This window comes from Anguilla anguilla, chromosome 3, assembly GCF_013347855.1.
Source record: "Anguilla anguilla isolate fAngAng1 chromosome 3, fAngAng1.pri, whole genome shotgun sequence".
Lineage (NCBI taxonomy): Eukaryota > Metazoa > Chordata > Actinopteri > Anguilliformes > Anguillidae > Anguilla > Anguilla anguilla.
Genome location: NC_049203.1, coordinates 41,466,713 through 41,480,521, shown reverse-complemented (window position 1 = coordinate 41,480,521; position 13,809 = coordinate 41,466,713). Strand labels below are relative to the sequence as shown.

At 37.5% G+C, this 13,809-nt stretch overlaps 1 protein-coding gene across 1 annotated transcript; it reads right to left on the bottom strand.

The window, feature by feature from the left end:
• Positions 1–378: 378 nt before the first annotated feature.
• Positions 379–12,222, bottom strand: LOC118222205 (gamma-aminobutyric acid receptor subunit alpha-4-like). Its single transcript, XM_035407603.1, has 10 exons — positions 11,976–12,222; positions 11,623–11,729; positions 10,604–10,671; positions 8,711–8,931; positions 5,904–5,986; positions 5,671–5,814; positions 4,093–4,245; positions 3,394–3,632; positions 2,403–2,644; positions 379–1,078 (listed from the first exon to the last, which is right to left on the bottom strand). The coding sequence occupies exons 1-10, from the start codon at positions 12,008–12,010 to the stop codon at positions 1,063–1,065; spliced, it is 1,308 nt and encodes a 435-aa protein (XP_035263494.1). The 5' UTR covers positions 12,011–12,222; the 3' UTR covers positions 379–1,062.
• Positions 12,223–13,809: the final 1,587 nt, after the last annotated feature.

Below are 13,809 nucleotides of genomic sequence, written 5' to 3'. Positions count from 1 at the left end.
GCGGTTGCTAGGGGGTACGGAATGGCAACAGAACATTTCATACCAATGTAATGTAAGAAGGATTTTACCAGGCGATCACCCCATCCCCCCCTTGACATTGACAGAATCCAACAGCATGCCCCCCCCCCCCCCCCCTCGAACAGATTTGTAGATTTGGTTAGTGCCACCGAAATCCTAGGGCCGGCCCTGATCATTGCGCGCTGGTGGGGCCCCATGTTGTGCAGTAGGTGCCCTTTTTATTTTTTCGCCCCTGCCCTGAAAACAACCTGAGTCCGCCACTGTTTGAGTTGTATGATAGTTTGAATAATGAATGTGTATAAATGAAGATAAATTCGACAATGTGGTTTTTTTTAAACTACAAATCTGACTTTATTTTCTCAATAAAATAATTCAATGTACAATCACAATGTTACTTTTAGCCCTTAAAGCACATAAAAAGCTTCCTATATTATTGCGAAACCTTTAGGAAAAATTATTAGTGCATTTGTATTCAGCTTTCAGAGCACATTACTTCAATTTTACTTGCTAGGTACAGAAATCAGCAAGAATAACATTTAATGTCAAAGCTAGCATAATGTCCCTATACCCATCTATACTTCAATTTCAAAGCAATGATATCCAGAAACACATTTTCAAAAGAATCTTATATTATTTTAGTAGTATAAGGACTGCAAACCAGTAGATCATTGATGCAATCTGCTGTGGGATACAATAGTGTATCTCATCTTTCTGAAGGAATGAAATACCAATAAGTTCTGCATGATGAGCATGAGAGACCTCATCTCAATTTTTTCAAGTGTATGTTTAGGTATAACAACAATAAATTATGGTGAAGGGTATACCTCTTATTGAATGGTGCCTGATGAGCTCAGCCAGTTAGTGGGTTTTCTTGAACAATTAATATTATAACTGACATGTTTTGATAGCACCAATTAAAAAAAAAAAATTAATCACATTTATGAAGGTTCATGTGGAGTGATAGCACGTGGTGGCATTTCCAAATAGCTCATTTAAAAATGGAGAGGTGGAGAAAAATGTGTTTAACTCTTGTAGAAACGAAGCTCATTCACTGTCCTCCCTGTAACACACACGCACAGACTTATAAATGCATACCCAAAGTAAAAATGAGCCATAAATGCACATTGCATGCATACTTTTGTACCAATATGAGATTCATGACACGTAAAGACCTTTGTTTTTGTGCATATCCCAGGTGTATGAGATGATGAATGCTGACCGTTTGTAAATTTTATGTGCAATCATGTTCATAAGATTAGCATAAGGAAAACTCCATGAACAAATACAGATAAGAAAAAAATGATGAGTGATCGTGGAAATGTGATTGAGGCCATTGTCATAAATGCATGCACACTTCAAGGAGCTAAAAAGCAAGGATCTATGGGGGGAGGGTAAGTAAGGAGTAAGGCTAATACAGTGTCTGGGAACTGTGCCAAACAGGACTATAAAATATGTTTTGTACATTACAAAGGTTATGACTTGATACTGACTGCAGCTACTCGTGTCTTTGCCCTACTGTTGTGCCAGAATTAGGCTGACTCACTCTGATATGGCTGTGCAAATGTTTTCACAATTTTCTTTATCAAGCCAAATGAGAACCAACCATAAAACTCTGGACACTTAACATATCTGCTGCTGGGCTGGTGATAAAGACAGGCTGGTGTGGTGGAACTACAGTGCTGTGAAAAAGTATTTGCCCACTTCCTTCTTTCCTTTATAGTATTTCACTTCTTTTGTACTCTACTGCATAAGTCTTTCCAACTTCACTGGATTCCTCCTCTTATAATATAAACATATTTGACATTTTCTCAATTTTCTTCCCAATCACTGTGATAGTCACATTGTAGCTATTACTAATAAAATCTGGCAATAGAGCTTTGTGTCAGGTCTGAGATATATAGACTTCACAAATCACCAGACCTGGGTCAAATACGTATTTGTTATGGATTCAAATACTTTTCTATACTTTACTGATCTTGTCTAGTGTGTTGGAACCAATGAAATAGTCTCAAAAAGTGCAAACCCCCCTTCTGGTCATATTGGCAGGCTCAATTGCACCAGGAAAGATCAAGAGAGCACAGAAAAGTATTTGAATCCAAAACAAATACGTATTTGACCTAGGTCTGCAAATCACAAATATGATTGTACAAATATTCTCGACCATCATATCACCTGAATCAAGCAGCTGGAAACTTGCCCTTAAAAGTGCTGGTCTTTTCCCCTGTCTATTTAATAATCTATATATCAGTGTGCATTTCTTCTGTTTATCTATCCACCTTTCAATACTACAGCTTTGGTTGCTTTTGAAGCGGTCAGATATTAATGTGACAACCTGGCTATAAATGGTGTTGTAAACATATCAATTTAGCAGTGAATCCCTTTACCTGGATGGTTCCATGGTGTCCTTGGTAAGATAGACGATCCAGTAGAACAGGTTGAAGGCAGCAAAGGAAAGAGGGAAGAGAATGCGAGCATACTGGTCGATTATGCTGGTGCCTGTCAGAATATGGTCGGGAGGGATGGCAGAGCCCTGCTGGAGGAAGATGGGGACTCGAGGGTGCTCAGGCTGCTCGCTGCGAGATACAGAGCATCTTTTCTTCAGTCCACTGCCGTAGTCAGACTGGAGCTGTGGGCAGGGGGGACAAATGTAGATATTTCTAGGAACACACACACACAGCAAAGTTTTTGTGTCCTGATTTCTGACACAATTGTACTTTATTAATTTTCTATTTATTTAAATAGGCGGTTTCAACAAGTAAAATATATCAATCTGACCACAGAAGCCACACAGCTGTGACTGGTCTATTGCAGATGGACGAAGCTGCTCACAGACTGAACTTGGTTGTTGTAAGTTTTCATTAAATTACACCACTTTGTTGTTTTAAAATGTACAATCACATTCTTTGAGGTTAATTTGAGGTGTTTGAGTATAATGTAAATAGGGAGTGAATGTAGTCCTACAATATTGAGAGGTATAGTTCAAATGACTTGAATTAGTGTCACATGGTGTACCGGCAGGCATAGATCATCATGGTAATTCAACGCTGTGTAAAGAATTTTGTCAACTTTTCATAAAATTGGCTTTATAACAGTATGTTTTTAAGTGAATGACTGTCAGTGAAATGTGGTGACCCATCTAATCCCTGCAACACCACCCGTCAGTTCAGGATAGTGCATTTAATCATGTTATCAGCGTTCGGGTTGAAAATGTTCTTGTATGAATACACATATATGACCAATTTAACAAATGGTCCTTTCTAATAAATAAATATTATATTTCTAATCTGTTGCAGCCCCACAGAAAGAAACAGTAAACAGGTGGAGGTGAGAAACAGCTTGGCTAATGAGGAATGCAGTAATAAAGGGTGATTCTACCGAAGTGAGCTCCTCATCGCTCCCTGCAGCCGCTGCCTCCAGTGCAGCTCTCTTGCGCTTTTCCCGGTTAGCGTGCAGGGTGGCGAAGTAATTGACGGCGGCGAACTCAATAAGTGCGAAGACAACAAAGGCAAAACACACAGCGATGAACCAGTCCATAGCTGTGGCATACGACACCTTGGGCAGAGAGGATCGAGCGCTGATGCTGAGAGTGGTCATGGTAAGAACAGTTGTTATGCCTGTAAATATGAGAACCACAAATATTGGTTTCAGAGACTGGAGTCTGACGTGAGTTTAATAAGAACATTTCCATTAAAAAAAAGAAAAAAAATTTTTTTTTTTCATTTTTTAATGGAATTACACTTTTTAAAAATACTGGCCACTACAAATTTATCTTTGCAATATGTTTAAGAGCCAGGTAAACCTAATTTGTTTTTAGTGCAAGCTTTTTGAAAGATGTTAGCTAATGCTTAATACATTAATGTAAAAAGCAAACTTTAACACTATAAAACACTGAAATACACATGTATTCCTCAGAGGCTATATGTCCAGTCAAGCCATGAAAAACAAGTTTTACAAAGCAAAATGCACATGCTTTCTGTGCATCTTGGACACTTTCTATTTAAAATCTAGACATTCTACAACACATAATAGTTCATGTGGAATGTCAAAGCAAACAAAGATTGTATGTAGCCATACCTGCCACAGTACGTGCAGGGACAGACTCTTTGTTGATCCAGAATACAACTTGTGACAACACAACAGTCATGATCAGTGGGATGTATGTTTGAATGAGGTAGTAGCCTAGTTTCCTTTCCAGAAGGAAATGGATAACCTGGACAGAGTATTCACCTATAATTAAAGCAGACAAACATAGCACTGGTATGATGAAAAGCAGCTAGTGAAGGCTTACAAACAATTCATCTACAAGGAAAAAGGAGCTTCAAGTTAACTGCACTTGGCAATATGGCAGCATGGCAATTGTAAAACATATCTTCATCCTGGTACCATTTTTAAAGAAGGACTGCTGAGATGTTTATCCTGTTAAGGCACTATTCTAGTGTGTAGGTGGACCCCGTAATCTAGTGCACACACACCACTCACTCACACACTCATACTTAGACTCTCCAATTAACCCGTGGGAGAAAAACGGAGTACCCAGAGGAAACCCACGTGGTCACGGAGAACAGGCAAACTCCACACAGAAAGGCCTTCTTGCTGTGAGGCAACCGTGCTACCCACTGCACCACCATGGCGTTGTGCATAAAATATGATATGCATTCTCCTTGGGTAGCCCTCTATTAAATGTATTAATATAAATAACACTATGTAAAATCATACATATAGTATAAATGTCCTTTTTATAGGCTCACATGAATATACTCATATGAACATGTGCATATACAGTACATTTACATAATTGTTGTTAGCAACTTGTTTTCTGATTAATTTACAATTGTTTCACTGTTGTTTTTTCCTCCAGTGTCTTATTATTTCAGATACAGCAGTAAAATATTAAATACATACCTTGTTTGGCGAGGTGCAGACCAAGGGATCAATAATACTCTAAAAAGAAAGGTTGCAGTCTCCTCCAATTCAGGTTTTTAATCACCAATATGCCCTGATGAAGGTAGCTTGCAGCCAAAATGTTCGTAAAAAACTGCATCGATGGAAATGGTGTGTACGACTGTTTCCTTTTAAGTTTTATTATCATAGATACAGAAAAATAATAGAATTAGAATTTTTTCAGCTTTTCATGAAATTGGCTTTATAACAGTATGTTTTTAAGTGAATGACTTTGTCAGTCAAATGTGGTGATCCATCTAATCCCTGCAACACCATCCGTCAGTTCAGGACAGTGCATTTAATCATGTTATCAGCTCTTGATTTAACAATGTTCTTGTATGAATACACACATATGACCACTTGAATAAATGGTCCTTTCTAATAAGGAACTACTTTGTTTCTAATCTAATGAGTCAAGATAGGCTGAATGGTCTTGTGACCTTATGATTTAACCCAGAGCAGTTTGAAGAACACAGTCTGCTCTTTCAATGTTTATATATATATTTTTTTAACAAGACCAGGTCAAAACCTAGAATATGGCTTGACAGAACCGGCCAACCAATGGTGTAACTTTATCAGTCAGTCACTCAGTCACAGACATGCGCGATGTAACTTCATCACATACTCAGTCACAGACATTCGTGTTTATAGGCCTGGCCACTCTGTCCAGCCAAAAATCATACTTGGTCAAAGAAAGAATTTAGCTCTTACCAGTTTTAAACCGGAGTCTTTCGCTGGATGCTCTCTGGCTCACAAGATCATACTGAAGTAAGCTTGATGATTCTTTCGGTACTTCTACAGAAAAAGTTGCTCCCTTCTTCCAAGTATAAAGAAGTTCACTGACAGGGTAGCCATCTGTATTTCAAAACAACATTGTTGTCAGTTTCCAAAAATAATTTCAACAAGTCCTTCTGATAATTACCGCTTAATAAAGGTCAACTTACAGCTGCCAAATTTCAGAGGACAGGCATGTCCATCCATGGGAAAATCCATCAGTCTCATGGGACACTCTGCACTGATAGTAAGTCTGAAAGGCATAGAAAGCAACAAAAAACAACAACTTTGAACTGTTAGTTTTTTCATCATAGCATAGCAACAAAATTAAAAAGACATGCTAAAGCATATGGTGAATAAAACAAAATGTTACCAGGAAAACCAACACCAATATCATAGTTTTGAATTCAAACACCACCAGACAAATGTAAATTGAATCCTGGTAACGGCGTCTCATGGGTCTAAATGGTACGCTTGGTGTGGTAATGGCTAATACTTTTCCATAACTACTTTTTATTTTTTATATACAATACTTGCCAGCAGAGCTTGATAAAGCTTTCTGGGACATGGGTCTAATGATATTTAACCCTTGTGTTTGCTCCTGGGTAATATTGCATTTTAAACTACCCAACCAAAAGAGCAGTGGCACTTTTGACTAGTGGCTAAACCAGTGCTAATTTTCTTTCCATGTGCTCTCCCTGACCATGAAATCAATTGAGTTTAACAACCGAGGTGGGTAACCCGGCTTCAAAGAGTAAAAAGACTGACCATGTATTTGCTCCACCACCATGCACTAAACCAGCTGATTCTAATTAGCATAACTCTTCACCATGGTAGGAGAACTAATTATTGTAATCAGCTGGTTTAGTGCATGTTGGTGGCGCAAATACATGGTCAGTCTTTTTACTCTTTGAAGCCGGGTTACCCACCTCTGCTTAACACCTCTCTCAAGCTAACCAATCAGTGTCATGGGACTCTCCATGACCGCATCTATTTACATTCATGGTTATTTTCCAAAATAACCAGTTAAAAGATATTTTCTTTGCAAGAAAGACAACACTAAAACAAAAAATGTCTTTTTACTGAGTAGACTAATGTATATTTTAAAATTTCTCCAACTTTGTGTACCTGCATGTGTGTGCATGAGTGCATGCCCTTGCGCACATGGATGAACACCATATGTGCATCAGACCTCATCTGAGCATGCATGACTTGCACATCAATATGATATGATTATACTGATGGGTTTCATTTTTCTCAACTTGACATTTTAATTTCCCTTAAAAAGGGAGCATAACAACAAATTTTGAGTTAGATGAATTTATCTCATTGAGTTGTGCATCCTACTTCAAGTTTAGGCAACTTTTTTTCAAGTTGGAATTTTACAATGTGCTGCTGCACAATAAAAATATAATTTTGAAATAGTAATCTCAAAATAGTACTGTTATTATAAGTTTTACAGTATCATTAAAAATGATTTAGCATAAAAAATGTAATCAATGACTGTTGGATGGATAGATGGACAGAATTTTGCCATGCCTTGTTTATTTTGTTTACACCACCATCACCTGTATTTTTACACTGGCCCAGTGTAAAATTCTAAGTTACATGAACTTGGTCATTTTGGGTTTGTATTTGAATAGAGTAATAAAATATAGCTCACAAAACTACAAATATTTTGTGAGCTGAACAGAACAATATGAGTTAATACACCTTATTTATGGTTGCTCTGGAAACATAAAAGGCTTGTCACCAGAGCTTAGAATTAGTGATCCACAGAACCTTGAACCTTAACATTTTTAGATGGGAGAGGCAAACATTTTTACAGTGTGTTCTTAGCTGACAGCCGTGGAACCCGGCATGGTCTTCTGCTGCTGTAGCCCATCTAAATCAAGATTTGATGTGTTGTGCATTCAGACATGCCCGTCTGCACATCACTGTGGTAAAAAAGCTGTTATTTGAGCATTTGTGGCCTTTCTGTTCGCTTGAACAAGTCTGCCGTTCTCCTCTGACCTCTCTCATTAACAAGGTGTTTTTGGCCATAGACCTGCAGCTCATTGGATATTTGTTGTACCATTCCCTGTAAACATTTAGTTTTGACTGTAGTGCATAAAAATCACCGGATGGCAGCTGTTTCTGAGATGCAAGAACAACCACGTTTGGCACCAAAAATCATACCATAGTCAACGTTGCTGAGATCATGCATCTTGCCCATTCTAATGTTAGGTTGATCAAAAAACTAAACCTCTTCATTACATCTGCAACCTTTATATATTACAGCTACATGATCTGCTGTATGGTGGAGCAGGCTATTTGTGTTACAAGCAGTTATACCTAACAAAGTGGCTGGTGAGTGTATTGAGTATATCTGCATAACTTTTATTTTCTGCATTCCTTAAATGTCTTTTACAATCCCAATAATCTCCTGGGTATATCTGAACCAGGCTAACAGTTCCACAGGCACTAGTAATTAAACGGAACACAGAGGTTATGGGATCCTTTGTGCTAAATATCAACAATATAGGAATGTGCAGTGATTGTACAGTGTAAATGCTTGACTGGTATACTACAGAATGAAAATAAAAGTGATTAGATACATAAATGAATTTATAAACTATGGATATTTATATTTCCATTTCTAAACAACAATGGAAATGGCATTCCCAGTGCTTAAAAATTGGAGTTATTCCAGGTTTTACTTAAAGCAAGTGAAATTACTTAGCAGGAACTGCCAATAAGTTACATCCACTTAGTACATTCACATGCATTAAAAAACTGGTATGGCTTGAACACTCACCACCCAGCAGTCTGGCAAGTCCCATCCCATGCAAAGGAATGTATATTCTGGGATAATTGTATTTAGGGATTTTTTAAAATAAATGCCAATAAGAAAAATGCAACCACTACTTGTCGTCTCTTCATTCTGGAGTCCAGTACACTAGCTATAAATGCCATGTGAAAAGGATTTTGGACTTACTTCATGGTGTAGAGAACTGTGCCATTCTGCATGATGCGGAACATCTTGTTTGGAGTGGTCATGTTGTGAGCAAAAGACTTTCTTGCATTCCGGAAGAAAGTGTCTGGGGTCCAAATCTTGTTTACCATGAGGTTGTTCAGCCGGAGGATCTCAATTGGCCCTTCAAATACCAGCCTCTTGTCCACCCACATTTGCCGAAAGAAAATGTCCATGGTGTACTCCTCCAATGTTTAATTGGAAACAGCAGAGAATTACTTTAAGGCTACCTCACAAATATGCTATCCAAAATATGTATTGTTTTCTTATATTTTTGCTTATCCAAATGAAAACACATTTTATTACATGCGCTAAAACATGACTGAGCATATCCATATTGTAGTGCATGCATAACTGTATATTTTTTGTCATGTTCATTAGGATGATAATGATTTGGTCTGAGACAATATAAACAAGATCATTAATGTAATTACCAGTCCTCTAGGATGCATTACCACCATTCTGTATATCATTTCACTTTAAACCCCCCATTTCATGACACTCATTACATGTACCCCCATTCCAGCACTTTTTGGTAATTTGTATTTGTCCTAATATTGTAGCTTGTTCTTCTGCCTAGTTGGCTTGGCAGAGGTTAGGTCAGAATAGTGTCCACTGTGTGAACTAAACTGCGTTCTTGGCTAGAAATAGCCAATCTTATTGAACCTGTGTGTTGTAGTTGTCCATGACCATGAAATGCACTTTTGTCCGTCGCTTTGGATAAAAGCGCCAAATAAATGTAATGCAATGCATTAAAGGATATTATGATTCATTTATTCAATACCAATCTGATCCTATTGTTTTCTCCCAATTTTGGAATTCCCAATTGTATTTGTATGCAAGAACCTAGCCACAGGCAACCTCTATTTGGAGATTCCAGCCAGCTGCCACATCTTTTCATTATACAGTACACAAGGTGAAATGTTCAGTCATATGAATCACACAGGTGAACAGCAGTTTACACATCAACCAGAGGAGATGTTCTTAAATGATAAGGCAAGGGAAACCCTGCTGACTGAAACCTTCCTTCCTGGGGCAACACTTTCGCCAATGGTATTTGCCTGATATGACTCCCAGCCAATATCAACACTGACATGGCTGCATCAATGTATTATAAGACATCTCCAGGAGGTCCCAAGAACTATATATGATGTTGCTCATTAAAATGCCTCCTACAGTGGATACTACAGTGCTGCCTGGGAAGCAAGGATATTAGTGTCAGCACCCATGTCTGAGGCTCATTGCTCAAGACCAGCACTGGTCAGTTGGTGCTCTGCCTGCCCACTCTGCAGACAAAGTGCACTCCCATAGCTTAATTACTAGAGCTCAGGTGGCTGACTGTATAGGGAAAATAAAGCAGTGGATGACCGCATGCTCCTTATGGGAGACCCAGGCTTCTTTGTGCTTACCCCAATTGCCAGAGGACATTGCAGTGATTTAATGGGCCGAGGATTATGATTAGGCATTCCAGATTGGGAGAAAGTAAAATTCCTTAGATAATATGGGTCAGAAAATACTACTTTCCTGGGATAAAAGCCTCCAAAAGCATGTATTCCTGAAGTGTCTGGTTCTAAATGGCTTTTAAAATAGTAAAGAGCACACCAGAAATAGAGCACTCAACTTAAACCTTCATGGCAGAGATTACCAAGAAGATTAAAGTTCTCAACCTGTTCTTCTGTCATGCACGCAAACTGCACGATAGCAGCACCATAAGGACACAACCAAAAGTAATGACTAAGAACATGAATGGAGACTTAAGAGGTTTGTATTTTGTCTACATCTGCAACACTTGAACAAAAATCACAGCATTTGGCAGTTTGCATTTATGGAAGTGAAATATCAGCAAGAACAACCTACCATTTCAACATCTGAAACTGGGCCAAAGCTGGTGACAAAAATGTCTGTTTTGATCTCAGTCACAGGACCTTCAAAAGATTAAAGCACAATTCTAAATTCATTTAACATTTTCATAGCTTAAAAAGGGTTAGAAAATATATAGTTAACATTGTCAGTTATATATAATTAACTAAAGATACTTGGTATTCTTAGAATGTATTTCTGCCTTTTCTTCTTTTGATACAGCATTACAACTTTTCAGCTAGCAAACAAAAAATGAAACATTAGGTTGATGTAATGCATATAGGATGTACTAGCCACATATGGTGGTCCAACTCCTTATTAAGTGGCTTTATGTGAGTATTTAATTTGTTGTTCACCAGTTCAATTTATGCAATTAAAGTTTACATGGTAAATGTGTTTGAACACATTCCCTAAATTAAATGGCAGTGCATTTGACCTTATAAAATTACACTGCAAATGAAATGAAAATAATAAGATGCGCTATATGATAAATGTAATTTCCAATTTTACTTTATTTCACAAGTATTTCTTTACTTGTTATTTATTAAAATTAAAAATAAACTATTTCCCTTACTTATGCCCATAATACATGGTAATACATGTATGCCATATACTTCAAGAACCCGTTCAGACACCATCTCTGATGATCCGCAAAGTACCTAATATCTCAGTTTGTTTTGTAATTTTGGTTAACCATAAATGTTCCAAATCAGCAATTGACTTAAGCTAAAATTAAATGTGCGCAGTGATTTAGGTCGGTATAGGGGCTGTTGTTTGGATGGGGTGGTGGAGAGGAGAATAGGTGGGTTATGAGAGGTGCAGTAGGGTGGGGGAGAGTGTTTAATTGTACTTAATTGTATTAATTCAGCAGATTAATTTAAAATCTGTCAGTTTTCTTTTCAGGTACTAATGGGACTTCATATTTAAATAATAGACACGTCGCTTAGAATTGAGCAACTATACCATAGCAGAGATTATGTACATTGCACAATGTTGCTCTCTTGTGACACAAGTACCTCCAAATCCTGGTCGCAGCCGGTTGTCATAGCCGTCTAGTAGTCTGTCCAAAATGCGCGTGATGTTATCCGAATATACTTGCTGATTTCCACATGCCCTGCATACACTGAAAACAAATGCTATTTAAGTTTTCAAAAATATTATTTCCTGTTTGCTCCAAGCATGACTTAGTCGTATCGCTAACATATGCCACTTCACTAAAAGTACGCTTCAATAACGTCGGTTTATTTATATTTATATTTTATATTATATTAATATATTCTTTACACATTGTAAATATAAGATACCGCCACCGTAAACGCAGTGTTCATCATACCGTGAACTCAGTGTACAAACATCATAGCCTACTCACCACGTCAGAAAAAACAAAACGACAAGGAACGACATTCTTGACCCAAAAGCTCTTGTCAGCTGTAATACTTTGAATATCCCATAGTAAATGTTGGTAATCCGGCAATGTGCTTCTTTACAAATTTGCAAGGAAATGTGTATGGACGAGGTTATACTGGTTAACAAATATATCACATTTTCAACGAACAGCAGAAAAGGAGAGCGAGCCCAAGACAGGAACAAATAACCATTTGAAATAATCTAAGGCATTACTGGAGATTTACTGGAAGTAGCTAATCCACTGGTACTTTTGTAGAAGAATTAGCCAGAGCCGTTTAGGGCAGATATTTTTAAAAGCTGAACGTCCTGCTGTTTGAGAATTTCTTTATTAACAACCTGCCAGTATTATAAAGTAAAACGCGCAACCGTTGGTAGGTAAAGTGAACCAGCCTGTTAAAATTAACTCTCCAAGACAGCAGCCACATTGCGAAGAATAAATAATGTCTCGTGTTGTTTGTAATGTTGATATGACATACATTCATCATTTATGTAGTCTTTTGACCGTTTACCAGATTTTTAAAGCACTGGGAACATTACACATATAAACGTATGTTAAATATTTATCATGGAGATATTTATCCTTATGGAACAAATCTTCCTTCACAATTTTAAAGAGTTAAGGGTCACAAACATGAATTAATTTCATTAAAAATAGGCCCTGGCAATAAACAACATGAAACTGAACGACTTCATATTAAAGCATTAAAACCTACAAGCAGATTTTAGTAGTGCAATTGGGATGGCAGGTTACGACTTGGTGGGGCCGCATGCCCCATACCTATACAGCAACAATAGTTTGGCACTTTTCAAGGTTCCCTACAGAAATAACCGCAATGACTGACCAGAGTGTCAGCCTTTAAAATATTAATTTCTGTACCTTCTGATCCCATTTCAACAGACAGAATTCACAAACAACTTCGCACATCCACACAATAAAGCCCCAAATTTAGGGGATTTCGTATTTTTTCCTCCTCCTCCTTCTTCTTCTTCTTCTTCTTCTTTCCTGCCTGATAATGTCATTGTAAATCTTCCAGGCCCACAAAGAATATATCTCCCCACTGGATGTTTAGGTACATCAGCCAATAAAAACATTGGATACACACACAAAATGGACATAAAAACAAGTGCACACATTTAAAAGAACAAAACTTTGCAACGCTCACATCAGCTTACCTTGTAGTTCACTGAGCAGTGTGTTTCTCTTTAGAACTTCTTGAATGAGTGATAGACCTGGGTTCAAATCCCCCTCAGACTCAAGTGAACCTCTAACTCATTACACTGGCTTGCTGGCTAACTCAACATAAAACATTTAAACTATTGTGTTTGCATCTGTAAAATCATTGCAGGAAACTCATTTATATTTCTGAAATCCAAATAAAATACACTTTAGACAGTTCTGCTTTCAGGCATTTTTTCACTGAGTTTAGCGTTAGCTACCTTGCTAATGACAAGACAGACTGAGTGTATAACATTAGTACGCCTCCAAAATTAAGCTCCAACATCTACGTTGTGATTCGGTCTGGTAGATAACATTATACTGGTGATATAGAAACTGGCAGAAGATAATTACTTATTCACATCAGGTATATCAATTTTGTGTAAGTCAAAAATGGTTCACATTCACTGCTGCGCCTATATTGAGAAATACTTTTTAACTAGGCTACTGTAGCTACCCTGCAAAGCAACATTTCTAAATTAATGTTAGCTAGCCCTATAGATTCTCCATTTAAAAATATGTAATGCACTTTCATTTATTTCTTATTCATGGTAAAGGAAAAATGATTGAATCCATGCTT